Here is a 27971-nt window from a genome sequence, read left to right as displayed (position 1 = left end):
GATCATAACAAAAACAGGGCCCGACATTGGGGAACAGTCCCCCAGATGGGCTAGAACTCCAGTATCACAGCTGCTGGCATGGGGACCAGCCCAGGGACCCCAGCCCGACCATGGCCCAGACTCCTTGGTACCCTAGGCCTGCGGGGCTAGGAGAGGCAGCACCAACGTCGGGGAAGGTCCCGAGAACAGTGGCCGCGGCCAGCCTGCTGGCCAGTGGTATCCACATCCATCTGCTCAGGCCTGTAGCCTCCAGACTTCCAGCGACAGGCCCCCGGAGGCAGCAACCACGAGGTTGCCCTCAGCACAGATCTGGGTGGGCAGGGAAGTAAGGTGTCAGGGGCGCTCTGGGCACCAGAGCAGGGGGTAGGGTGCGGGTCTTACCCCATTCAGCACGTTGTGGTGGTTACGGGTGCAGATGGTCTTCGGAGGGTCTGTGGGCACGTGCACCTGATGAGGGGCAAAGGTCAAAGGTCAAGGAGTCTGCACCGGGTCAAGGGGGCAGACTGTCCTGGAGGCAGGGGCTGGGCCCGGGTCTCACCCGGATGGTCTTGTCGGTGGACGTGGTGTACAAGGCCCCCAGCGAGTGTTTGATCCCTGTGATCTGAGACCTGTGACCCACATCGAAGGACTGCAGAGTGAAGAGAGACAAATGACACTCAGACGTGGCTCTCCCAAGGCCAGCCCTTCACCACCACCCAGGGCCAGGGAGTAGGAAGGAGGCCCAGACAGGGCCCTGGCAGACCCGGACAAGCTGGAAGCAGCCGTTGCGGTTGGCGAATACGTGCAGCAGGCCCTGGTTGTCACCAGCCCAGAGCTGGGGCTCCTGGTAGGACATGCAGAGCAGGTACGAGTCCAGCTGCAGGAGGGATCGAGAACACAGCAGCTCAGGCCATGCCCTGCCAGGCTTCAGCCCCAGTCCCTTGGGGTCCCAGGGGAGGCTCCCACCTGCAGCCGCTGTAGGACGCTGTTGGCTCGGCGGTCAAACACCACAAGTGTGTGGTCCTCGCTGCCTGAGATGATGTGCCGGTCGTCAGCCAGCAGCGCCAGCACTGCACTGGAGTGTAGCCGTCGGCTCTTCAGCAGGGTCGGGCCGGCTGCGGGGGCCACGCACCAGGGAAGATGCGGGGACAGGGGTATCAGAGCCCCTCAGGCAACCCCAGCCTACCAGAGGTTCCCGTGCCTCTATACTCCCTGGCAAAACCCTCTGACTGCCCTGTTCCCCACCCCGTCTCTCCCCTCCTATCCCAGGCCAGCTGGATCCAGGCCTCCCCAGGACCTCTCTTCCCCTGACCCTGCCTCTGCTCCCCCACCTCCTGTCCCATCTCCCTGCTCCAATCCCACTATTCCTCTCAGGGCAGAGCTGACCAAGGCAAGTCCCAGTGAAAAACACCTCTGCCTGCACTGGGCCTACTGGGACACTCCTCCATCCGCGGCCCCCTGGTCTGGCTCCACCTGGATAATGCATCAAACCAAAACCTGTTGCTGTCAGTTGATTCCGACTCATAAGGACCTTATAGGACAGAGTAGAACTGCTCCTTAGGGCTTCCAAGGCTGTAATCTTTACAGAAGCAGACTGCCAAATCTTTCTCCCATGGAGTGGTGGCTGAGTTTGAACCGCCGACCTTTCAGTTAGCAGCCGAATGCTTTAACCACTGTGCCACCAGGGCTCCCGATAACAAACAGAGCCTCCAATTAAACACAATAAAAACGAATCAGTAAATAAGCAACAGAACAGATATACGTGCCAGGCAGTAGTCTAGGCATTTTATGTATACTAATTTATCTAATCCACCTGTTAACCCTATGAAGTCAATGTTATTATCGTTGTCTTCCGATTAACCCTATAGTGCTGCTGTTATTATTACTGTCCTAATTTTAGGCCTCCTCTGCCCCCACCCCCCAATCACGCATGTTGCATCCACCACAGCACTGGTCACCCTGAGTGGTTAGCATGGGGTGATGTGCCTGTCACCCCGGTCAGGCTGAGAATCCCATGAATGTTTCCTCCTGCCTGACCCTAGATATCCCAGGCAGCCCTGCTCTCCCACCCACGCCCAGGGCCCCTGGCCCACCTCTGGGGTCGTAGACGGTCACCTTCTTGTCATAGGTGCCCGTCACCAGGATGTCAGGCCGATAAGAAAGGCACAGCACGGCGGCTTTGCCCCTGGGGACACACAGACCACAGGGCTGGGGCTGTGGCTAGCCAGGGCCCTGCCTCCCCAGTCCCCTTTGCCCATGACCCCTCATACTTTATCTCGCCGAACTGCTGTCCGTCAGCCGCCATGTCCCAGAGCTTCACCGTGCTGTCCCAGGAGCCGGAGCACACACGGTGGTCCTGGGCCGCCAGGGACCACACCCAGCCCTGTGGGACCAGGGCACAGCAGTCACACATGGGTGCCCCACCTTATGGGCTGTGTTTAGCTCAGGGCTCCTCACAGGAGCCCAGTGAGAGGAAGCCTGTGGCCTTCCCTATTTTTGCAGATGAGGCTCAGAAAGGTCAATAGGCTGACCCAAAGCCACACAGCTTCCCCTTTAACACTCGCTTTGACAGACTGCAGTACAACTTTAGTTTCTTATGATCATACCCATTTCATACACTATTAATAAAATTGAGGGTCAGAGGAGGGAGACAACTGACTCAAGAACTCAGAGCAAGTCAGTACCAAGTTGAGAGTAGAGCTTGGGTCTGTAGGTCTATCCGACTTCAAAGCCTGGGGCATGCACACACCCACCCAATAACATTTTAAAGTCAAGTCCTGAGGAGACTCAACACCAATGGTGGCTTGAGGCCGCAAGACAATATGGTTAAAAGTGGCACCTCCACTCTGTGACCCAAGCAATTCACGTCCCCTCCCTCAGATTGTTCATTGGCAATATGGGCCCCCGCCTCAGCAGCTAACACGCACAGAATGTGGGCTCCTGACTAATTCCTTACCAAATCCCCTGAGGCGGGTACTGTGATGTGTCCTGTTTTACAAATAAGGAAACTAGGGCACAGAGGGGTTGAGTCTCTCATTCAAGGTCACAGAGCCAGGAAGTAGCAGAGCGGGGATTTGAACACAGCACTCAGGCTCCAAGCGCAAGCTCCTGGTCACCAGCCTGGACCACCTCAATGGCTGGTGGATGTGCCCTTTGTGGCCATTTCTCACAAAGTGACAGTCATGCTCAGGGCTCTCTGATTCTTAAGGGTGGTCTTTTAAGGGCATACCTCTTAAAAAAAAAAAAAAAAAAACAGTTGCCGTCAAGTCAATTCCGACTCATGGCAACCCCAGGTGCATCAGAGTATAACTGAGCTCCACAGGCTATGACCTTTCAGAAGTAGATCGCCAGGCTTTTCTTCCAAGGGGCCTGTGGGATTTGAACTGCCAACCTTTCAGTTAGCAGCTGAGCACTTAACCGTTTGTGCCACCAGAGACTCCTTTTCAGGGTTTACCTGACACCTATTGAGCACCACCAACTGTCAGTGCCTTAGTGAAGCTCTTCATCCTCATAACTGCCCGTTGGACAGAAGCAGAAACTGAGGCACAGAGACGTCACACATCTCACCCAAAGTCACACCAGCAGGGGCAGAGTCTAGATACAAATCTGAGGACTGGTGCCAAAACCCATGCCCTTACCCTTAGTGCCCTGCCGCAAGCCTCACGTCTTCTTCCCTGCCTGTTCCCTCACCTTGTGGGTGCTGTTCGGCTGGGTGCCTAGGGCCTTGACCAGAACCTGGCTGGGCTCCGTTCCCAACTGCCGCAGGTCCCACAGGTTGACATTGCGATCTCTGGAGCCTGACAGACAGAGCGCCCCACCCTGGGAGGAGAGAGAGGCAATGTTGCTGGGGTCCACCCCGGCCCACCCCTGCCTCGCCCACAGCTGGCCCCGTCTCACCTGGAGCAGCAGCACGGAGTCAACAGAAGCAAAGTGCCCATCGGCCAGGCAGAAGTACTCAGCCCGACGCCCATCCTCTGCCCAGCGTGCCAGGTGCTGCTCCAGCTCAATGCAGGCGGTTGGCCAGTCAAAGTCCTCCTCTGTAGGGCACCAGATGCAGGGTCCCTGGTGGGCAGGGACCCTGCCACCCACATCAGCTGGCCAATCCCACCCCTGGCTCCAGGGATCCTGACCTGCACCAGACTTAAACAGACCACCACCTGAATCCTTCTCCCCACTCCACCTCGGGACCACTGCGCACTCACCCCTTAGGCAGACGTAAGATGACTCCTCACCCCAGTTTCCAGAAATTGGAGATCTGGAGCCTCAGGACCACTTTTGCAGGCCTAATTCCCCAACCTGAGACTAGGGAAGGGCAGCAGCCTCAGGACATTGAGGTCTGACCTCAGCCCCTCGACTTTCAGGCATCAGGCATCTATGTTATCAAGCTGGTAGGGAGAATCTGATCAAGATGCTTAGATGGCAACACCTTGAGAATCATTGATCTCTGCAGATCAAACCTTCCAAGTTAGGATAATCAACTACCCAGCTTATTACTCAGGATGGGGCAAGGGCCTGAGGAGCCAAGAGGTCACTGTCTCAGGACCAACAATATCAATTCAGAGTCCCCAAGCTGTCTTATCCCCCAGGGACCCATGACCTCTAGGGCAGGGGAAGTGACCACCAGCCCCTGCCTAAGACCACAAGCTAGATCCAGGGCTTGACGATCTGTGGATACTGATGTCAGGGATCCAATCCCCTAAACCCTAGTCTGGGTTCAAGGCTACAGGCTGGGTACACTAAGTCCCTGCCTCACGCCTTCCTAGGTCAAGGCTCTAGAGATCAGGGGCTTTGGAGTCATCAGTTGCTGCCCAGAACTCTACATCTGAGGATTCTTGGGCTTATCTCGAATGCCAAGTATAGGTTCCAAGATGCCAAGCCTGAGACTTCAAGTCCCTGTGTCAGCCGTCACCCAGGGGTCTGGACTTTGATATCAACCGACCCAAAGCCTGAGGACCTTTGGATTCTCAGGTAAGGGACCCCAGTCCCCCCACCATCCCCTGTAGGTTTCCACAGTCTCAGGACCCCAAGTGTCTGCTTCATGGTACACCCAGAGTTCAGGGGCTTTGGCGCCATCAGTAACTACTTGGGCCTCCAGCCAAAGCCAGAACACCCACGAAGCCTGCTCCAGGGGCTATGCCCCCAGCACGTCGGGTGTCCTCTGCAACCTCTCCCCCGTCCCAAGCCTGACCTGGGCGGGCAGCCCCGGCCCCGGGCGCGCGCACCTTCCACCACTGGGTAGGGCGCGCGTACGCGGCGCTGCGCGCGTAGCCTCCAAGTGACATGGTCACGCACAAGGTCGCGCAGTGCATGGCATACTCGCGGCAGGACCTGGAGCACAAGGCTCGCGTCCAGGTAGGCGCAGATCTCCAGCAGCAGCTCTGGGGGGAGGCTCAGCAGGCCTGGGACACCTACGGCCGAAACCTTGGACGCAGCCCGCGGCTCCAGGGCGCCAGGGGACGCGTCAGGCACTGGCAGCAGCGGGGCGCGCAGGGGCCCCAGCCCGGGTTTCGGCGGACTGAGCACACGGGCGACGTAGGCTTCGGCCTGTGCGTCGGGATCGGGCTCCGGGTCCGGGTCCGGGTCCGAGTCGTAGTCCCAAGCGCGGGGATCATCGCACGGCCCTAGAGGCAGTTCCATGACGGCCCGATGGGCGCGGCTGGCCCTCCCTTGTCAGCTGTGGGCCCAGCGTCCTGTCTCCTAGGCAGCGTGAGGGCACTTCCGGCGCATCATGATGACGTTTATGCGCCGACAGAAAGGGCGGGACTACTACGGAAACTGACTTGCTCTCCACCGACCTCTTGGTGGAGGGGTCTTAGTCTGCAGATGCGTCGGACTTACGGGCACGCTGGAAAATGCAGGTTCTTCGTTCCTGCATTTTTTTTTAAACAACCGCAGCTCTGTCGAAGGCACCTCTTACAAGTGACACTGAGCTTAGAAACGAGAAGGCCCTTTTCAAGATAGGAGTCTGGGGCAGGGTAGTGATTCGAACTCCTTTCTCACCTTTTCCAGAGCCAGAAACATTACAAGGCACCCAAGCCTCAATGAAATACCCTGAATGAACAAAAATCATACTGTTAAAAATACCATCTTATTTACTGAAAGGCTGTTTGGGGCCAGACAGTGTTAACACAAATCATCTCACAATAGCACGTGCTGTTCCCTTTGCCTGACTCTTTTAAATAGCCAATGGCTCTTGCTAGATCCTACGTAAGACTGCAACATTTTCCCAACTTCCCGCTTGCCGCCATATTTCAATACCACTGTGTGTTTTGCTATTTATTGTCAATTATCATCACTAGAATATATGCGTTGTTTGTTGAATGAATGCTGGCTTTAAAATGAGGACCTCCAGAACGGCATTCAGGAGAGTTGTGTTGTATATGTCAGTGGAAGCAGCCCTGGTGGTACAGTGGTTAAGCACTCAGCTTCTAACAGAAAGGTTAACAGGTCAAACACACCAGCTGTTCAGCGTGAGAAAGATGTGGCAGTCTGCTTCCTTAAAAGATTACAGCATTGGAAACCCTATGGGGTAGTTCTACTCTGTCGAGTCGCTATGAGTTGAATAAACTCGAAGAGAGTGTGTGTCAGCATTTTTAGTTTTCCCCGTGTTCATGCAGGTGATCCTTGGGCCATACTGAGGTAGCAATAAGATTTTTTCTGAGGCTTGTGTGTCGTCATTGTTGTTAGGTGCTGTCTAGTCAGTTCCAGCTCATAGTGACCCTATGTATAACACAACAAAGCACTGTCTGGTCCTGCATCACCCTCATAATCATTGCTATGTTTAAGCCCATTGTTGCAGCCACTGTGTAAGCCCATCTTGTTGAGAGTCTTTCTCTTTTTCACTGGTCCTCTACCAAGCATGATGTTCTACTAGTCCCTCCTGATAACATATCCAAAATACATGAGACAAAGTCTTGTCATCCTTGCTTTGAAGAAGCATTCTGTCTGTACGTCTTCCAACATAGATTTGTTCATTCTTCTGCAGTCCATGGTATATCCAACATTCTTCACCAGCACCATAATTCAAAGGCATCAATTCTTCTTTGGACTTCCTTATTCATTGTCCAGCTTTTACATGCATATGAAGTGACTGAAAATACCATGGCTTGGGTCAGGCGCACCTTAGTCCTTATTAAGTGCTTATTAACACTTTAAAGAGGTCTTTTGCAGCAGATCTGCCCAGTTCAGTACATTGTTTGATTTCTTGAATGCTGCTTCCATGGGCGTTGATTGTGGATCCAAGTAAAATAAAATCCTTCACAACGTCAATATTTTCTCTTTATTATGATGTTGCTTATTGGTCCACTTGTGAGGATTTTTGTTTTATGTTGAGGTGTAATACATACTGAAGGCTGTAGTCTTTGATTTTAATCAGTAAGTGCTTCAAGTCCTCTTCACTTTCAGCAAGCAAAGCTGTGTCATCTGCATATCAGGGGCTGTTAATGAGTCTTCCCCCAATCCTGACGCCATATTCTTCTTGATATAGTCCAGCTTCTTGGATTATTTGCTCAGCATACAGATTGAATAAGTATGGTGAAAGAATACAACCCTGACACACACCCTTCCTCATTTTAAATCATGCAGTATCCTCTTGTTCTGTTGGAATGACTGCCTCTTTTTCTATGTATAGATTCTGCACGAGCACAATTAAGTGTTCTAGAATTCCCATTCTTTCCAATGTTATCCATAATTTGTTATGATCCACACACTTGAATACCTTTGCATAGTCAATAAAACACAGGTAAACATCTTTCTGGTATTTTCTGCTTTCAGACAAGATCCGTCTGACATCAGCAATGACATCCCTCATTCTACGTCCTCTTCTGAATCTGGCTTGAATTTCTAGCAGTTCCCTGTCAATGCACTGCTGCAACCACTTTTTAATGATTTTCAGCAAAATTTTACTTGCGTGATATTAATGATACTGCTCGATAATTTCTGCATTCAGTTAGATCACCTTTCTTGGGCATAGCCATAAATATGGATCTCTTCCAGTCAGTTGGCCAAGTAGCTGTCTTCCAAATTTATCTGCAGACGAGTGAGTGCTTCCGGTGCTGCATCCGTTTGCTGAAATATCTCAATTGGTATTCCATCAATCCCTGCAGCCTTGTTTTTCGCCAATGTCTTCAGTGCAACTTGGACTTCTTCAATACTATCAGTTCTTGATCATATGCTACCTCTTAAAATGGGTGAATGTCAACCAACTCTTTTTGGTACAGTGACTCTGTATTCCATCTTCTTTTGATGCTTCCTGTGTTGTTTAATATTTTGCCCGTAGAATCCTTCAATATTGCAACTTGAGGCTTGAATATTTCTTCAGTTCTTTCAGCTTGAGAAATGCTGAGCATGTTCTTCCATTTTGTTTTTTTAACTCCAGGTCTTGCACAATTCATTATAGTACTTTACTTTGTCTTCTCGAGCCACCCTTTGAAATCTTTTCAGCTGTTTTACTTCATTTGTTCCACTTGCTTTAGCTACTCTGACATCCATTTTGGTCTTTCTTGTGTTTTTAATGACCTTTTGTTTTCTTCACATATGATGCCTTTCATGTCATCCTACAACTAGCCTGGTCTTCAGTCATCAGTGTGCAATGCATCAAACATTTTCTTGAGATGGTTTCTAAATTCAGGTAGGATATACTCAAGGTCCTACTTTGGCTCTCGTGGACTTGTCTTAATTATTCTCAGCTTCAACTTGAACTTGCATTATGAGCAATTGATGGTCTGTTCTGCAGTCAGCCCCTGGCCTTGTTCTGATATTGAGCATCTCCATTGTCTCTTTCCACAGATGTAGTCAATCCAATTCCTGTCTATTCCATCTGGCAAGGAACATGTTTATGTTGTTGAAAAAAGGTATTTCCAATGAACAGGTGTTGGGTCTTGCAAAATTCTCTCATGCAATCTCCAGTGTTGTTTCTATCACCAAGGCCTTATCTTTCAACTACTTTTCCTTGTTTCCAAGTTTCACATTCCAATCACCAGTTATTATCAATGTATCTTGATTGCATGTTTGATCAATTTCAGACTGCAGAATTTGGTAAAAAATCTTCAATTTATCCATCTTTGACATTAGTGGTTGGTGCATAAATTTGAATAACAGTTATTAATTGGTCTTCCTTGTAGGCTTATGGATATTATTCTGTCACTGACAGCATTGTACTTCAGGTTAGATCTTGAAATGTGTCCAGAGCTGGAGGTATTTCCATTTGTCTCAGTAGCTGTCACAATGACATGTTTCCCACAGGCCTGGTGCTAAGCTGAGCCTTATACAAATATTTCTAACTTGGCTAGTGGATCAGTTGTGCACCCAGCTGAAGACAATAGTGCAAAGCCTTGCCCTTTTCATTTCAAGTATGTTATGACACTTAATCTTCCAACTATCTCATTTGCCTTCTCATTTTACAGGGAAGAAAACTGAGAGGCTTGTGGTTCCAAGCAACGTGCCTGGTTAACGTCTGCTTACTTCCCCACTCTCCAGCTACTTCTCTGAGTTCTATGCATCTCCATTTCTAAAGCTTCCCAGATCCCCCTCCACAGCTCTCTTCCCCACTACTAAAGTCAAGGACACAGGAGGCCAGATGGAGATTAAAGGTTTCACAAGGAACTGATCTTTACTCAACAAAGTTCTACACAAGTGGAATCTCACGCCACCTTGGGCGCCAATCCCCAGCACAGCACGGTAATGGACAGACTTGGCAGCCCGCAGCGGGAGGGGATGAGAGAGAGGGATGCAAGAAATGTGGCGAGAGGAACTGCGGATCAAAGCGAGTCTGGGTCCGCAGCCCTGAGCAGGGGAGAAGGTTAAGAAGCTGAAACTTCGTTGTGCAAAAACCAACCAAAAATAAACTTTAAAATTAAATAGTTTTCTTAAAAGGAAAACTAGAACCAGGCCCCCCTTCCCCAAAGATGGCTGGACGCCCCCATCCTGGGTGGAGAGGGGGTTATCAACCCCATTTGACAGCCAATCTGTCTGCACACTCCAAGACCCGGTGGAGGACGCTCCACAGAACTAGAATTACCAGAAAATTAAATGGTATCAAAACATTTTTTTCTTTACAAACAGCTTCCAGAGACCTGCTCGAGTTTTACAGAGAAAAAACAAACCAGAAAGCTGAGTTGATGGAATGTGCACTTAGTGGACCCTGGAATAGAGGCAAGGCCTAACCCTGTCTTAGAAAACCCACAGCTAGGATGGGGATGGGTGCACGGTGTCAGACAAATGGATGGAGCAGGCTCCAGGGTAGAGGAATCCAGTCAAACCCCAAACCACAAGCGGCCCCCAAAGGAGTGGAAAGCAGGAGATGAGAAAAAAGAAACAAAGTTAAGGGGTTGCTGGCCCGGTTTCCCAGCCAAGTCAAGCCTGGAAGGAACCATACTCCCTGCCTAATATATCCCCTCCCACCCTGACCCAACAAATCCCCAGGTCCCTAGAACGACTGACCCCAAACTAATGGAGTCTCTGGGCCCACTGGGAGAAGCAGGGTGGCTGTGATGAACAGGAAGTTCCAGGGGGACAGAGTGGAGGACAAGGGGTGCACCACTCTTTCCCTCCTCCAAGCCCTCAGTTTCCTTCTTGCTGACAAAGCCGAAGTTTTCGTCCTCTATGATCGTCAACTGAATGCCCCTGCTCTGGCCCTTGTGTTAAAACTCAGGCCTGAGCTTGAGCAGTGGGCTGTCAGCACAGAGAAACTGCCTTTGAAGCTGCTTACGGAGAGAGATGCAGGGGGGCCAGGAGATCCGGCTGCACCCAGCTTGCTCTCTTTGGGAAAAGGTCCCAGCCCAGTGTCTTCAGAGGCTGCTGGAGCACAGGGGAGGGAGACAAGGCCACCTCTGGCCAGCCCTTCCGGCCACCCCCACCCTGCTGGCTGGGACAGCACAAGGACAGAGATACTGGCTGAGGCTGCCAGAAGCTGGCAGAAAGTTTGCTGAACAGGTCCCAAGCGTGTGCGTGCTGACTAGGTGGCCCCAAGATGTCTGTCCTCCTCCCCCCGCCCTGGGGTCCCAGCTGAGGCCCCACAACCCACCCAGCCCTCCCCAATCACCGCCAATTCTGGCAAAACGGCAGAAGCTTCTTAAACTCTAGATGAAGGTTACACGGAAGGCCTTACGGGTTAACTCAGGGGTTCACTAATTCTACTATCTCCATGCAGTCGGGGTAATGGTGGGGTGGCCGGCTGAGCCTTGCTGGCTGCAGTGCCCACACGTGTGTGGCCACATATGTACGTGTGACTGTACGTGTCTCTACAAGGACCCCTCTCTACGCCTGCTTTCCCTTTTCCTCATCCTAAACCGGATTAAGGTCGGTTGTGTTGAGTCTTCCCTCCCACGTGGCTGGCCCAAGAGGGCCGCCTGAGACAATTAGAGTGAAGGGGCCCTTGCCCACCAAGAACTCCCACCCCCCTCCCCGTTTGTAGGATGAGTGTGGAGGCCCCACCCACCTGCCCGCCCCCCGGCCAGACAGGCCCGGCACGGCAGGTGGACGGACGGGGTAGGCGTCTGGATTTGAGTCCCACTTCCTCCTCCCTAACCCCCCTCGACCAGGGCACGGTGACTTCTGGATGCAGCGCGCTCCCGGCAATCCCTCTGATGACGACGGAGACAGAAACCTGCAGGGAAGGAGGAGGGTTAGGGCTGTCCCTTCAGTCCCGTCAACACAGCACCGCCCCCTGCCCTTGGCCTCACCTGGCAGTCCCGATGCCTGTCTAGACCCCGTAGAAGGCAGCCAGCCGCTCCTTGAGCAGTGGTGGGAACTGCTCTGAGAACTGCTGCCAGTTCTCCTCCCCGACTTGGTCTTTGAAGCCGTGGAGAATCTGTGGGAGGGACAGGCGAGGGGTGTCATGGGATGAGGGATGCCAGGGTGGACGCTGGAGTGGGCTGCCCAGCCTCTCCTCCCAGAGAGCTTCCTCCTGCCCCTTTCTGGGCCTCACCTTATAAAACATGTCCCGAAGGTCATCCTTCGGGCTCACCCAGGAGGCTACGGCATCACAGAAGAAAATAAAGTCCTGAAACGTGACAGGTCCCATGTGAGGGGCTGCCCGAAACCAGCCCCAGTGCCTTCCCTCTGCGCCCAGCTGCCCCAACCTGCACGACGCCCCCGGGGTTGACGCCTATCATCATGCAGATGCCTCGGAAGGCAGAATCCTTCTCCTCGTTGTCCCTGATGTTCCTGAGGGATGTGCACCTACGGGGAAGGTGAGCAGTGGCGTGTCAGTAGGCGGGGCTGGAGGAGCATCTATGGGGAAGGGGACAGGGGGTCAGTGAGCAGGCGGGGCCAGGGCAAGTGCAAGGGAGGGAACTGGCTAGGCCTGTCCCACCCATCAGTGCCCAGCCCTCCGTACAGCAAGCACCCACACAGGTGGACACGCACCAAGGCCGGATGAATTGCTGCAACATGGGTGCCACCTCCTGGGGGCACACGTAGCCCAGGCGGCCGATGGTGATGGCTGGAATGGCAGAGGGACTCGTCAGGCGACCTGAAACCCCGAGTGGCCCCGGGACGGTACGTGGCGGGACCTCTGGCACGAGGCACCAAGCCCCGCCCCGTGGACCCCAAGGGAACGGCACTGCCAGCCAACCTGGGTCCAAGTATGGCCCAGACAGGTTGTCCCCCTACGGTGACATCCCTTCTTAGGCTTCTCCCAGAATCCCCTCAGGTCCACACAGATACCCTCCCTGGTTCTTTCCCAAGGTCTCTTCTCGACAGCCCCTCCCAGCCCAGAACCCCACCTCTGGAAGGTGGGCAGGAGGGGTGAGTACTGTGAAGGTGGCCCCAGCAGCCCAGGCCTAGTGCCCACCTGTATTTTCCAGCAGCGTCTTAGGTGTGTTGGGCCGGTTAATGATCTCCACCAGGTTGTTGAGGACCATCTGCACATAGGGCTGCATCTCTGCCCCTGGAAGACAGTCAATCAGAGCCCCGCACAGCCCCTCCACCCGCTGTAGGCCAATCAGATATTGCCTCACTCCTCCAGCTCCACCTCACTCACTAACCCTGGTTCCAACTAGAGACTGGCCAACCAGCTGGCCCCAGCCAGGACCCATGGCCAGCCAGAGACAAACCCAGGCCCTCCAAACACAAGAGGCTTCCCTGCAATCACCGCTGGACACCATGGTGAAACCACACCCCTGAATCTCCCTTGGAAAAAAAGCAATCAAAATCTCTCAACCAATCCCACTGGGGGTGGCAAACGGTCAAATGAGAACAGTCCTTCATTCCTGCCTCTTTGGAGAAGCCAGTCAGATGCCCCTTGAGACTTTTGGCCTCATCCTTGAGGAAAATGGTCAGAGATGTCCTCTTGCCCCTGCTACCTGGAGCCTTCCTCAAAGAGCACTAGGCTGGTCTTGAGAAGCCCTGTCAGAGCCAGGCTCCCGCCCCCAGGCCAGGGACAAGCCAATGGGGAGGCTCACTTACCCATCTGCATGCAGATCTCGCCAATAGCCCAGGTGGCATTGTTGCAGACTGAGATGAACTCAGGGTTCAGGTTGGTGCCCAGGATGGGCATGAACTCAGCTGTTGGGGGAAAGGGAGGGGGCTGAACAGCAGGGTCAGCAGGGGTGAGCTCCTAGATCCTGGCCAAGCAGACCCCATCAGACAGTACGAATACGTCTCAGTTCAGTCATGATCCTCCCAGGTCATTTTTCCATCATTTGAGGCGGGGGATTGGGGTCATAGGTCAAGGACAAGATAGGGGTCATACCGATGCAGGGCTTGACGTGGATGAAGCAGGCTTTGGTAAGGTCGCCCAGGAGGGCAAAAGAGCTCTGCCGGACCTCGGGCATGGAGTCCTGGGGGTCAGAGTAGGTTCAGCATGGCAGCCTGCTCCACCCCCACCCCCATCCCCGTTGCCATTACCAGCCAGGGTCTCAACTCATCCCTCAGTCCAGGGCCTTAAGAACACACAGTCCATGGTGTCCACCTGACCCTGCCAGGCTTGGGGCCATCTCCTTAACCTGTCTAGCCTCAGGCCCCACATCTGTAACCGGGGGGTGCCAGTCCCCCTCCAGGAGTCAGTGAGGATATGAACAGAGAGTGCTTTACTCACGGTACCACTACAGGGGAGCTGCCATCACTGCCTAGCCTGACACTCTCGGGGAAGGAGTACAATGGGAGAGGCTAGTGCTAGTCTACTTTCAACAGTGTTTGTTTTTTAATGAGATTTTATTCTTGTCTTACTTAAATCATTTTTTAAAAATAATCAGAAACTTTTCTTAAGAGTACTTCTTCCATAGGGTCCTTTGGACACATTAGTGCCCTGATCTCTCTCAGGATGGCCGACGCAGGCTACTGAGGGACTTCACTGTCTAGCTAAATACCCTGGGGACTGCTGGGAAGTAGGGTGCAGGCCTCTGAGAGGCATCCCCCAACCTGCATGCACTGGAAGAGCAGTGTCATGATGTTGCTGCGGGCCACCAGCTGCTCCACGTGGCCACCCAGGCCTTCGGCCAGGCCGCTGAGCAGATCCAGTGCCACGATCATGAAGTCCTTATCAGGGGCCTCGTACTGCTCAGGGTGCTGGTTGTACATCTGGGCCAAGATGGGAGTAGGGGAGAAGCGTGAGGGGAGGGGGCTGGGACCGAGGCAGCAGCACAGGAGATGGTCGTGGGGGTGGGGTGGGAGTGGTGCTCACCATGGCCTGGGCCAGCGTCTTCTGCACCAGGGTGACACAGCGCTGGTAGACAGGCTCACAGTAGGGCAGGAAGCCACTCTGGAGGGCAGTGGCCACAGACGACAGGCACTAGTGGGGAGGAAGGCAGGAGAGGTGAACTCCAGGAGGGCCAGGCTGGGCCAGGGCTGTGGGAGCAGGCCTGGACCCCAACTACCTCCAGCAGTGGGAAGAGGTCCTTGTCTTCATCCTTGAGCTCGTTCCACTTCTGGATCAGTGGGGGCATCAGCTTCTGGATGTATTCCTGGAGAAGCAGCAAGAATTTGGGGCCCCCTGGGTGGGGTGGTAAGCTGAGAGCCAGCGGGGCTCCATGACTCAAAGGCACCCACCACCCAGGAAATGAAGTCTGGACTCCTGAGCATGGCACATGGGGCCCTGTAAGGCTTTACCAGCCAGCCAGACCTCCAGGCCTTTCTTAGTGCCTTCTCACCGGTGCCACCCACACCCCCTTCCCCACTCCACTCCTCTCAGAGCCTGGGTCAGCACCTCCTGGTTCCCACAGGCCCTGAGCTTCCCCGGACACAGCACTTACCACACTGTCTCATAACTGTCTGTCTCCCCCACTAGACTGTGAGCAGGGCGAGGGCAGGGGCCGGGTCTGTCTGTCTGCTTGGCGAGGTCATGGCCACGTCCCTGGCATGTGACACGGAGTCGCCGCCAGGTCACTGGTTGCCAAGGGGCCCAGGAATCGGGAGGAGGAAGCTGCTATGGGTGTCTCACCGGCTGGTTGAGGTGGTGGCCCACAGAGTCAGCCAGGGTGCCGATGGCATCATAGAGGATGAGCAGGTTCTTGTGCTGGTACTTGCCGAAGGCAAAGACGAGGGTGTCCAGGATGTAGCTGAGGTAGGGCACCAGCTCCGTGCAGGCCTCTTCCTCCAGGGTGGCAAAGGCACTGGTGGAGGGAGAGCAGGATGGGGCCTCAGCAAGCAGCAACAGGCCAAGCTCGGCCAAGTACGAATTCAGGGGAGGCTACACTTGGGATCAGTCAGTACGAATACAAGAGAATCAGCATGATGTCAAGGGTCACAGGTGTCATCACTTCCCAGAGGGCAGCCAGTGGGGTGGGGACAGGGGCCATGGGGACGGGGTCGAGGGTCACCTGCAGGCTGCCTCTTGTACCCTCTTGTTGCCATCCAAGATGCGTTTGAGCAGCTCGGTCATCAAGGGCTTGAGATGCATGTCAGGCGGCTGGCTGACCACCCAGTGGGCATAGCGGCTCAGCGTCCAACAGGCGATGGAGCGGACCAAGGCCTTCTTGTCTGACAGGCACTGGATCAGGTGTGGGATCAGCTCAGGCAAGTAGGGCACCATGCCCTGCATGCAACCTACAGGGGCCGGCAGACAGGAAGCAGTGGGGCCACGGAACAGGTGCAAGCCTGAGCCCAGCTGGGCTCCACTACACCCACCCTCGCAGGGAGAGGATCAGCCCCATTTGACAGATGGGGAAACTGAGGCTCAGAGGTTAAATAACTCGCCCAGTCACACAGCCAGTGAAAGGCGAGGTCAGGGCTGGAAACCGCATCAGACCTAGCCTTTTTCACTCTGCCAGATACATGGTGGTGTTACCTATCTGGACACTTATTCATTCAAACACTGTCAGGCTGGATACAGTGAGAAGCTCTATGGGGCAACAGGGCCCAGATGGATGGCAAGCACTTTTCAATTAAAACCTTGAAGGTTTGTGTTTTTAATTTTTTTCTTCTTTATCTTTTTTTTTTTTTTTAACCACGAACATGTTTTTCTTTCAATGTAAAAGAGGAGAGACACATAAGAGCACATTCCCCGTAAGCCAAAACCCAAGATCTATTTTTTTTTACCAGTTGGGGGTTAATTCCTCCAGATCTTTTCCCATTAATATATACCTCTAAAAAAACACCCCAAGCCCTGTGGGAGCAGTTCTACTCTGTCCTATAAAATCACTACGAGTCATTAACATACAGTACACGTAATATAATCTAATAGTATATGCACACGCTCTGCATGATAGATCATACATCCTATTACCATCAGCTACCTTAATCACACATCATACACAAAAACCTTTCCTCAGTTTTAAACAGCTCTGCAGGTTGAGAACTCCGGTTGCCATGTCTGAAACTTTTATGACAGGCCTGTATACTAAAGTGGTCACATGTGATGCCTGCAACAGATTCACGAAAACCAAAACCCATTGCCGTTGAGTTGATTCAAACTCATAGTGACCCTATAGGACAGGGTAGAACTTCCCCATAGGGTTTCCAGGGCTGTGAGCTTTATGGAAGCAGACTGCCAGATCTTTCTCCTGTGGAACAGCTGATGGGTTCAAACCGCCAAGCTTTCAGTTAGCAGCCGAGCCCTTAACCACTTCACCACCAGGGCTCCTACAGATTCATGAAGCCCTCCCATTAAGTCAAGGTTTATTTCCCCAGTGGGTCAAAATGAGCCTGAAAACCTTCACTGTGTGAAGTTCAAGGAAACAGAACCACTGCGTACCTCTGATCCTGGCCCCGCAGGTGAAAGCAGGCCCAGCTCCACCACAACCAAGTTGGGTGACTGTGGGAAGGGGACGTAAATCTTTCTGCACCTCAGTCTCCCCACTGATGTCAGGTGTGGTGAGGACTGAGTGAGGGCACCTGTGTGAGCCCTGGGAACAAGGCCCACCTGCCCCAGAGCAAGCACTGCAGAGGAGCCTGTTTTTACTACAGTGGCTGAAATTGTACTTATAACATCAGAGAATTGCCTGTCTGAGAATTAACAGGGCTGGCATGTGGGGTTTCTGGGTTCCTTTCAAGGCCCACAGCCCAAGGGAAAGGTTTACATCCAAGAGCTATTTGGTCGGGGGTAACTAGCTCTCTGGAGAGAACTCGGGTATGGGGCCCCAAATGGCGCATGGCTGCATCCCTCAGACAATCCCACGCCTGCACAGGAGTTCAAGGTCAAGTAGATGGGCCAGGTGGGCACCTCCCTGGGTGCAGGCGGGCAGGCACTCACCCTCAGCGATGGCGCCCAGCACCAGGATGCCCGACTCCTTGACTACCCACTCAGGATGGAAGAGGAGGCCCTTGAGCAGGGGAAGTAGGTGGGGCAGCAGTTCCTCCCGGAAAACATTGGCGAGGACGTCCAGTGCAGCTGCTGAGCACTTCCCTAGGGTGTGGAGAAATTGGAGAAGGGAGGCTCAGGGCAGCCGGCCCTCCTCGACTGTGCCCCCAGGACTGGCGATCATGATTAGAATTTTCACAGTCTACTCCGAGTAAGTTTTTAATCGCCTTGCAAGAGGGAGCCCAGGGCCGACCCCCCTCCCCAGGCCAGCCACGCACTCAGATTCCAGTCAGACAAAGCATCATCATCATCATCATCCTCCGCATCCTCGGATCCATCTGGTCGCTCAGCCTCATGGGGCAGCGTCACTGTGCGTGACTTGTGGAAGCGCGGCTTGATGTCCTGCTCGCTGTCAGGAACTGCCTCATCCTCCTCCACATCCCCCTGTGGGGCCGGGCAAGACCACTAAGTACCACCAGGGCCCACACCCCAGTGCCCCAGCCCTCACCCACCCATGCCCAGCAATTAGCCCTGACTGACCTTGAGCAGGATGATGTCTATTTCTGAGTACTTCATCCCATTTACAAGGATGGGAATCAACCTGTTGGGAAAGAGGCTGTGAACCAGGAAGCAGGGGCCCCAGAGAGAGGGTCAGATGTGAGAGCAGGAGCATCAGGGAGCCAAGAGGCGGACTGTCTCGAGCATGTTGATTTTGCTTGCCCTGCAGATATTCAATTTCCTTTGGGGAACTATCCTGACCCATTCTCAGCCACTGTTATCTGGACAGAGCTGACACCACTCCTGGCTCCACTCTTAACCCAGATCTGGCTTATCAATGAATTCCCAAGCCCTGAATACACTGACAAGCTTGGAGCACTGCCCAGTCCCGAGCACTCTGTAAGGCAAGGACATGCGGCACAGGCACTGGCACTTCCCTGGGATGAGGGAGCAAACACAGGCAGGGCAGCTGGCTCCTTTCAGCTGGAGCCCATGCACCTTGGGGTCAGAAATGTTGATTGAGCCTTCATGTGCTGCTCTGCACAGCTTTCTCATCACTTCCCAGGAGCTGCCCACCCAGTCCCAAGTACACACCTTGCCTGTTATTCCTCTTACTGATTTAGGGGTAGGTATGGCATCCAAGTTGGTCAAGAGGAGTCAGAACTAGGACTTTTGCTGGAGATACAGGCCAAGAATTTCTTTACATTGCGATTCCTCAACCAGAAGGATGCAGTAAAGGAAGTGGATCCAAGAATAGACAGATGCCTTTAATATCTTTTGAGTACATGGATTCAACTATGCCTGAAGCCTTTACTGATTTTTCAATTACTTCACGCTATAAATTAAAAAACCAAACCAAACCCACTACCGCTGAATCGATTCCAACTCATGGTGACCCTATAAGACAAGACAGCACTGTCCCATGGGGTTTCTAAGGCTGTAATCTTCACAGAAGCAGACTGTCGTCTTTCTCCCGCAGAGCATCTGGTGGGTTCAAATGGCCGACTTTTCAGTCAGAAGTTGAGCGCTTTAATCACTGTGCCATCAGGGCTCCCTAGTCTATAAGTTACCTACTTTTTAATCATTAAAGCTAAATCCTTATCACTTGCAAAATAACTATACACAGGGATGGAAAGTAAATGCAAACGGAGAACAAGGCCATGGAAGCAACAGAGGGCAGGAACGGCACTCACTGGACCAGATGAGAGGCCAGGACTTCCTTGCAGATGGGCTGCTCGGCCAGCGTCAGCCAGAACTCGCAGGCCTCGAGGGCCACGTTCTCATCGTGGTCCTGGGTCCTCTGCAGCATGTACTGGGGGGGCGGGGGAGAGGCTGAGGCCCAGCCTGGCGAGGAGGCGGGCCTCCCTGACCCCACCGCCTGCCCACCCAGGCTGGCCTTGGCCATGCACACCTGGATAATGCTGTGCATGTGAGGGATAAGCCTGTCGATCCGCACTTCCAACAGCATCACCAGAGCGCGGCACACGTTCTTCCGCACCTCAGGGTCGTCATCCACGGCCAGGGCAAACAGGTGCTGGTGGGGAAGGGCGGGGTCAGTTGTGATGGGGCCTGTGACTCTTGCCCTGCCCACACCCAGCCCAGCTGCCCACCTCGATGAAGGTGTCAATGTTGTCCATCAGAGCTTGGGCTCGGTCCATGATGAACTGGTTCACACAGGCAATGGCATGGGACCTGACAGAAGCGGGCACATGGTCACCTCTGAACTCATGCACAGGCTCCAAGCCCTGACACCACAGGGAGCCCCACCCACCGGATCTTGGGGCTGCAGTGCTTGAAGAACTGCAGGAACTTGGGGATCATGATGTTGAGGGGCCTGTTGAGGGCATCGCTGTCCAGAAGCTCAGAAGAGTCTTCGCAGATCTTCTGCAGGGCTCCAAAGGCTCCCTGCATAGAGAGGGGAAGGGAGACGGGCACGGGTCACAGTTCCCAGCCTCAGCACCTGCTGGGGCAGGCTGCAGTTTGTCGCCTACCTCACAAGTGTTGTAATCCTCTGAGTTGAGCAGGTTGCACAGCTGGGGCAGCAGCTCGGGCCACATCTGCAGCTCACCCTTGGAAGCGATGGTGGTGATGAGAATGCCTGGGGCAGCCGGGAGAAGATGCTCCCTCAGGCTGGGCACAGGCTTGCTAGCCCCCAGCCCTCCCCATCACTCACTCGTCTCTCTCCACAACACACACCCTTTCCCTGTACAGTACCCCTCTCTACAACACACACACATTCCCTGTACACTACCCCATGTAGGCCTTGTGCACCCCTCTTGAGGTGGGTACAAGTAGTACCCACTGACTCAGCAAACATCTTCTGACCCTTACTGTGGGCCAGCTCCTTTCTAGGCCTGGGATACAGCATAGAACAAAACACAAAATCTCCGCCACCACCCTTGGGAGCTGACTGTCTAGTGAGGAAGACCATGAGGAAGAAAGATAAATACGTCAAAGACCTAGGAGGCTAGATGATGAGGGCTAAGGGAAAAAATAAAGCAGAAAACGTGACTAGAAAAGATCTTTAAACTGGGTGACCAGAGCAGGCCTCACTGAGGTGACATCTTGATACTTGAGCAAAGACCAAGAGGGGGTGAGGGAGAAGCCATCCAGGTTCCTGGGGAAAGAGCACCCCAAGCAGAAGGAACAGCACATGCAAAGGCCCTGGGGCAAGAGGATGCCCTGTGTGCTCAGATCAGCAAGGCCAGTGGGATGAGTGGAGAGAGCAAGGGGGAGAGTAAGAGGAGACAGGGCAGGGAGGTGGCGGGCGCAGACTGGGCAGGGCCTTGTGGCCATGGGGAAGACTCATACTGCTTATTAGAAATCCAATCGAGATACGCAGTAGGCATTTGGAAACCTGAGGACAGTGGAGCAGTCTGGCAGGATCTAAATAGGGGTGTCATCAGAGCTGAAATGATATTTATTTAAAGTCACGAGAGGGCAGTGTTTTCCAAGGGTGGAAGCTGCCACTAGCAACACTGAAGAGGACACTGACTCACATATCAAGAAAGGTGCTCCATGCAGCAGGTAGACCGTGAGGACGTGGACACCAGCCCAAGGTGCAGTCCCAGCCCCGAGCCTGTCTGTGTGCCCTTGGACATATCACCTAAACTCTCTGCCCTCAGCTCTCAATGCAAATAAGGAACACCTGCCTCCAAGGGCTGTGAGTGGCTTCAACGAGTTGATCCAAGTCATCAGCATAAAGCATGGCACCCAGAGTGAGTGCACTGCCTGTAACAGATCACTTTCAACAGAGGCAGCAGTCCCCAAGGTCAGCACTTTTGTCAGGCCCCAATGTCTAGCTCAAGTTTAATAACATCTTTTTGTGTTGTTGTTGGGTGCTATTGAGTCAATTTCAACTCATAGCAATCCCGTGCGGCAGAGCTGAACTGCCCCATAGGGTTTTCTTGGCTATAATCTTTATGAAAGCGGATCACTAGGTCTTTCTCCCGTGGAGCCACTGGACAGGTACGAACCATCGACCTTTCAGTTAGCAGGTGAATCCTTAACCTTCTGTGCCACAAGGGCGCCTCCATCTTTCTATGTGTATTCCATTTAGTTTTTAGGTTTCCTTCCCTTTAGGGCAATCAAATCTGGTTTTTCATTTTAAAAACTTAATTTATACTTAATTTATTTTACTTACAAATTAATTTACAATTTCCTATTAAAACAAATTTTTGAAAGTTGACTGAAGTTTAAAAAGGACATATTGTTCAAGAAAACACCTGTCAGTAATAGATAGTGTGTGAGCATTTATAAGTAGTAGAAATTCCTCAGGTAAAATTGCTTTAGCTAATTCTTTTCATCCTTTCAGTATCTTCCTCAGGCAGCCTCCCTAAGAGACATATGCTCCAAAGTGAACCTAATTCACTTTTAACCTAAACAGTTGTTTGTGAGGACTAGTTATTTCTGGACTGCATGCTCCATGAGGGCAGGGAGCCCACATATTTGAAGTGCTAAACCCTCAGCACTCAGCTGTACACTGAATGAGTCTCTCAGAAGCAAGAATGGCTGTTTCAAGTGGGAGGAGTGTGGACTCTAGACCTACACCGCCTGGATCACTTCTGAGCTCTGCCACTTACCAGGCAAGTCCCTTAATGTCACTGTACTTCAGTGTCCTTGTCTGTTAGCCGACAACAGCAATAGAACTACTATACCGAGGGCTGGAAGCATTCACTGAATCAATACATTAACATGCTTAGAAGTTTCTAGGCATGGAGTGAGAGCTCAGTGTGTTCCACCCCACTAACCCCAGGCCAGCTGCTGTTCTCACCGATGGTGGCTCGGATGAGCGAGGAGGCATCGCCAATGTTATTGAGACACTCCTGTTTGATGAAGTCGGCCACAGGTGGTGGGAAGCTCTGATAATGCGCCTTCACATTGTTCTTAAGGATGAGGCCACTGAGAGAGCGAGTCGGCTCATCTGGGGGAAAAGGGCTGGGGCTCAGGGGACCACAGGGAAGAAAGCAGGGTCCAGGCCACATAGAGGGGCACAGAGGGTGTACCTTCCGACTTGAGTCTGGTCAGGACGAAGATCAGGTAGTTATTGAAGTCAGGAAACTGGTTCAGTTGTTTCAGTTTCTGCCAAGCTGTTAAGGGACTTGGGAGACACAGGCCTTATCCAGGCAGGGTCCCCTCACCATCACCCTCATGCAGTGAGGCAGCTGATAGCGCCCCGACCACTGAAATCAAGCGGCCCATTACTGGGACCCCACTCATTGACCTCCACACCCAGAGCAACACAGCATCTCAGGCAAGTCAAATTCATATAAGGAGGGGATGTCTGAACTTCCCACTCCCTCCTGAAGATGCAACCAGATCAGGGGAACCTGCTCCATCTGAAGGTGGCCACTGCTACTCAGTGCCCACTCACTCCCTGCCCAATGTCATCTGCTTTTTAAAGACATGGGAACCTCTATTTTCAAGTGAAACCTGCTGATATTTTAAATGCTGACTAGTTGAAAATTAAATGTAAACCATAAGGCCTAAACAAAACCTGAGTGCCCACTGAAGGCACCCTCCCCACTTCCCCTGACTCTGAATGACAGTTAAATGCTCAGACTCTGGCATCTGACAGGGCTGGACTTCCCAACCTATCCCCACTAATTATTCACTGCCACCTTGGGCAAGTCCTTTTGCCTCTCTAAGCCTCAATTTCTTCTCCTGTCAAATATGGAGAATAACAGTACCTACTTTAAGTTAACTGAGTAAGTGCTACTGAACATTAGGTATTTTCATTATCTTTCATAATAATTCTTCCAGCTCTGGGACTGGGTCCCAGGAATTCTAATCTTTAATTTTCTGTTCAGGTCAGCTCCTCACCACGGCAGCCTAGGGATTAGAGAGGCAGGCCCTCCCCTTTGCGCCTTCAGGGGCTGCAGGCTCTGCCCAGTTCCCCAGGCCCAGAAGGAAGGATGGATACGTCCTGGACAATGCGCTGTGTGGCTGTGTTGGGTGACTGCGAGTCTTTGAGCAGCTGCAGGACCTGCTGCAGGCCCTGCTCGTCCGGCTGCCAGTCCATGGCACAAGGCGGGCTGCAGGGGTAGGGGCCAGGGTCAGCGCAGGGTCCCCTGGGCTTGCTCTGAGACCCTGGCTGAGCCCGGCAGCGGCGGCAGGTGGAGGCTGCTGATCCACGCCCGCCCAAGTGCGGGGTCCCCACCAGCTGCGCCATCCTAGGTCGCATAGTCGCGGACTTGGGAGCCCGGGCGGGGGTGTGTGGAAGTGGACCACTGGCGGCGAAGGGACCCGGCGGATCTTCATAGGGCCCAGCGTGAAACCCTTATCCCAAGGCGGCCCATGCCGCCGCCCCCGGCTGCGGGCCCCAAGGTTTCTGCCTCCCTCACAACTGCTGGGCGAGGATCTAGCAGCCTCCAGTCCAGGGCCCCTGCCCCAGACCGTGATAGCGCCCCGGCCCCCGTGGTCTCCTTGATGCAGACACGGTCCCCGAAGACTCCCCTCCTTCCGAAATCCGGATTTCAAGCTCTGCCACATCCCTGCCGCCTCCTGCCCTGATCTGGTCCTTGAGCCTCCCCAGTTGCTCCCGTCCGAAGGAGCTCCAATCGTCCCGATCCCTGCCGCTTTCCCTAATCCAGCCCTCGAAACTCAGCCGGATGCCAGACACCCCCCTTTCTGGCCTAGCCTGACGCTATCCAGAGATCCCTCTTAATTGGCCTAAAAGCAGTCCCCTAAAGTCCTCGTTGCCTATCCTGATGAGACCCAGCCAAGACCACCCTCCCCACGACAAAGCCCCCCCACAGGTCCCTGTCGCCTTCGCCAATCAAGTCTAGCCAAGCCTCTCCTCCTTCCCCTTTCCCCGACCAGCAGTAACTCCTACAGACAGATCTCCGCTGCCTTCCCCAATCAAATTCGGCGAAGTCCTTCACCACCTCGATTCTGAAACCCCCATAAGGCTTGGCCGAACACCTCTGGAGCATCTACCCGGCAACGGATCCCAGAGATGCCCCGCAATCAGACCCGGCAAATCCCTCTAGGCCAAAGTCTGCTGCCCCTCCCTATCAGGGCCCAACAAGCACCCCCCCCACACACACACTTTTCAATGCGATCTCCCCCAATCAGACCCGGCCAAGCCCCGCCGAAACAGCCCTCCACACGCACCGATCCTCGCGACATCCCCCAATCAGATCCCCTCCAGCCCGACCCCAGCCGCCCCACTGGCCGGATTCTCGCGGCACCCCAATCTGGCCCGGTTCCGAGGCCCCACCCCCTAAGCCCGGCCCGGTTTCCCTCCTCCCCTGCCCGGGCCCGTCCTCGCTGCCTCGCAGATTCGGCCCAACCGGGTGGGTCCCCGGCCTTCGCCGGTCGGGCGCGGCTCCGATGTCCCGGCCGCACGCAGCGCAGGCCTGGAGCCCAGTGGGGGTCGGCGCAGGCCCAGGCCGAGTGGGTCGGGTTCTGAGTGAAGCCCACTTACCGGGCCCTGGGCGGCGGCAGCAGCGCCTCGCGCTGCAGCTTCTCCTGAGACTCACGAGGAAGGAGGGAGCCAAAGAGGGACTTAAAAAAAAAAAAAAAAAAAAAAAAAAACGCGGCCACGGGTGAGCCGCCGCGGCCTCCGTAAGCCGTTCAAACTGACCCGACAGAACCAATCGGAAAGCGCCTTCGTTGCACGTGGCCTACTACGGAGGAAGGTCCATACCACACCAAGGCTGGGTCACGTGACGGAAGAGTTGTTGCGTCTCTTGGCCTCTCTGGCCAGTGGGTCCTCCTGTCACCTCGTTACCTGAAGCTTCTTCCACGCCAGCCTGACCACAGCTCTTTACTGGAGTTAGGAGTTTGGTAGCGTGTGGGACTCGCACTGTGTGGTGGACCCAGAAACCCCTAGGCCAGAGCCCTGGGTCAGCTGCGCCTTTGTCACCCCCTCCTGTAGGAATTGAGCTGTGCCTGCCTCCCCCATCCAGGGAGTACTTCAGAGAAATACATTACGTACGAATAAAAAAAGGGGAGGGACTGAGCCTCTGGTTAACTTTATACCCTAGAGACAAAGGAAAAAATGCCGCATAAAGGGAGTTCCTGAGACGGGATGGGTTCCTACAGAAGCCTCTGACACTTTGCATCATTTTCCTGTACTGTTTGACAATTTCTACAGGAACATGAAAAAAAAAAGTTTTAAAAACTGAAATTAAATAAACTAAACTAATAAACTCTGGAGCAGAAGGTCTAGTTCCTTTTCCTACCGAGGATGGGTGGATCCTGGAACAGCCCAGGAAATTGAGGCAAAGGTGGGCAGGGTCTTGAAGAAAGAAATCTGCATCATCCTGCGCCATGTGGGAACAGAGAAGGGCACTTTTTCTCTTGACAGCAGAGCAAAGTAGGGAAGAACTAGAAACCCTGGTGTGTCCCAATTTCCCCTCCTGGCCTTGCCGGTTACTTCCTGCCACTCGTAGCCTCAGTTTCCCCACTTGTCAAACGGAAGTAAGAATAAATTTGATGAGAAATAGTCCATATTTAGCATTACCTGGACTGCTGTAAACTGTTCTTTAAAAACGTGGTTTTAAATGTTGTTACCTATATTTTTACAATTAAAAAAAAAATAACTAAAACCGTATTTTAACCACCCACCCACTCCCGCTTTTTGTATTCAGCCCCTCCCTATATACTGTACCAATATGCACTAGAATCAACCAGTTCTCTAAACCGAAAGGACAACCCTGTCCTGCCCTGAGGGATTTCGGGGGTCTCAGGAGAGGCGCAAAGTCAATTTTTGCCCCAGCTGGAGACGGGGTACAGGTTCCTTCAAACCCACTTTCTCGTCGTCAAAGTCAGTCCCGGCTCCATTCATTCATTAAAAGCAGCTACAAAAAACATCTCTGTGCCGAGTACTTGAGTCTTCCAAGCTCGGGAAGAGTCGCTTGGCGCCTAACTTCTCCCAGAAAGTCGGGGAAGACTCCCTAAAAGAGCAGCGGGTATCCCCAAGGCATCCGACTTTGCTGAACAGAAACTGGACTTGAGAGACACGTGCGGAAAGCTGCCACCTACGCCTGCGCAAAAGCCTCCTTTCGCTCTACCCTGCCAGGTGCTCTGAAACTACAAATCCCGTCATGACTAGCGCCAAGCTTGCGCTTCCGGGCTCTGGCTAAGAAAAGAACGTGGGGTGGGGTGTCTGGGGACTTGGCCTCTGCCTGTTGAGCAGAAGGAAGAGTGGAATTGTGGGGCTGAAACTGGGTTTGGAGGTCCCGGGGGGGGGAGGGGGAGGCGAAGGTAGGAGCCTTCTAGTGAGGCTTAGGGGGTGCCCCAGATAAGGGACAGGTGAATAACGCGCCGGGGATGCAACAGAAAATTTGTTAATGCTCACCCCCTCCTTTATATGTTGTTTCCAGCAGCTCTGCACAAGCCTTAGCGGGAGGGGGAGTAGGGGGAAGTACAAAGTGCCCTCTACTGCCTGCCTGTTCCGCATTGTTTGCCCTCATGTGGTGACAGAAGTCTTCTTTTGTTCTTTTCACAGCTGATAGATTTGGGTGTTGAATTGGGACAAGGTTTCTTTTTTTTTTTTTCTGTTTCTTAAGCAGCTGCTTGAGAATTGTCATTTCATGCAAGTCTCAAATCAGCCCTGTGCACAGCAAACTTCAATCAGAAGCGCTCAGTGCAAAAATAAACTCAGGGAGCTGATGCCCAACTGTGGTCCGAGATGGGAGACATACGGGCTCTCAGTTTACAAAGGCCTCTGTGGTGAGCATCTAATCACACCGCGCAGTTAAAAGGACAGCATTTTTCAAGCACAGCCCCCAAACACAAGCCAATTTCTTCACCATAAGGAAAAGCAATTATACTTGTTTTAGACAATGTCAAGGTTAAAGCTGACTATATGATATGAATATTGCTTTTACTTTAGAACTTGACTCTTAGAGATGTGTCAATATTTTTACCCTCATTTTACAGATAGAAAACCTGCAACAGAGATAGGTTAAGCGACTTACCCAAGATCACACAGCTAACAGACACCAGAATACTTTGAAGCCTGGGCTGTTTGATTCACCGAAACCTAAATTTTATTCTTCTCCCGCTTCAGACGTTTCCCAGGTCAGGGCTGGTAAGCACAGGGAAGGGACTACGTCACCTCCTGCCTCCTGACACTCCAGAACAGAGACTGCAGAACAACCTACTTTGTGAGTTCCTTTTTAAAGGTTCAGCAGCTACTAGTGGCTTTGAGGAAGGAGGAGGTAGGAATGGCTCCCTTAGCTTTGTGTGTTCCTTCCCCCACTTCATCCCCAAGGCCAAAGTGACACTCGGGCCAGCTCAGCATGCCCAAAACCTTTGAGCTGATGTGGAAAATAACCCAGACAAGTCTTACTGTGCATTAGTGGGA

The 27971-nt window shown here is 53.2% G+C and overlaps 2 protein-coding genes and 1 non-coding gene across 3 annotated transcripts; all 3 read right to left on the bottom strand.

Annotated features, from left to right (window-relative positions):
* Positions 1-234: 234 nt before the first annotated feature.
* Positions 235-5616, bottom strand: FBXW9 (F-box and WD repeat domain containing 9). The gene is made up of 10 exons (XM_004389757.1): positions 5202-5616; positions 3877-4016; positions 3670-3798; positions 2250-2362; positions 2073-2164; positions 946-1094; positions 743-856; positions 539-628; positions 382-447; positions 235-309 (listed from the first exon to the last, which is right to left on the bottom strand). Exons 1-10 carry the CDS (start codon positions 5614-5616, stop codon positions 235-237), a joined length of 1383 nt encoding a protein of 460 aa, XP_004389814.1.
* A 3436-nt stretch (positions 5617-9052) lies between these two features.
* TNPO2 (transportin 2) lies at positions 9053-25155 on the bottom strand. Its single transcript, XM_004389754.2, has 25 exons — positions 25083-25155; positions 23577-23688; positions 22660-22735; positions 22428-22577; positions 20146-20252; positions 19926-20059; positions 19765-19846; positions 19566-19688; positions 19348-19466; positions 18197-18257; positions 17935-18100; positions 17609-17761; positions 15738-15963; positions 15359-15530; positions 14796-14882; positions 14603-14710; positions 14341-14499; positions 13673-13760; positions 13387-13485; positions 12773-12868; positions 12346-12451; positions 12060-12159; positions 11906-11980; positions 11661-11788; positions 9053-11584 (listed from the first exon to the last, which is right to left on the bottom strand). The coding sequence occupies exons 2-24, from the start codon at positions 23673-23675 to the stop codon at positions 11681-11683; spliced, it is 2694 nt and encodes an 897-aa protein (XP_004389811.1). The 5' UTR covers positions 23676-23688; positions 25083-25155; the 3' UTR covers positions 9053-11584; positions 11661-11680.
* On the bottom strand, positions 15615-15683 carry LOC111819068 (small nucleolar RNA SNORD41). Its single transcript, XR_002822865.1, has one exon. It is a non-coding gene; the product is annotated as a small nucleolar RNA SNORD41 (small nucleolar RNA).
* Positions 25156-27971: the final 2816 nt, after the last annotated feature.

The sequence above is a fragment of the Trichechus manatus genome, unplaced genomic scaffold (genome assembly GCF_000243295.1).
Source record: "Trichechus manatus latirostris isolate Lorelei unplaced genomic scaffold, TriManLat1.0 scaffold00258, whole genome shotgun sequence".
In the NCBI taxonomy this organism is placed as follows: domain Eukaryota; kingdom Metazoa; phylum Chordata; class Mammalia; order Sirenia; family Trichechidae; genus Trichechus; species Trichechus manatus.
The sequence above is the reverse complement of the archived record's forward strand: the minus strand, read 5'-3'. Positions and strand labels throughout refer to the sequence as shown.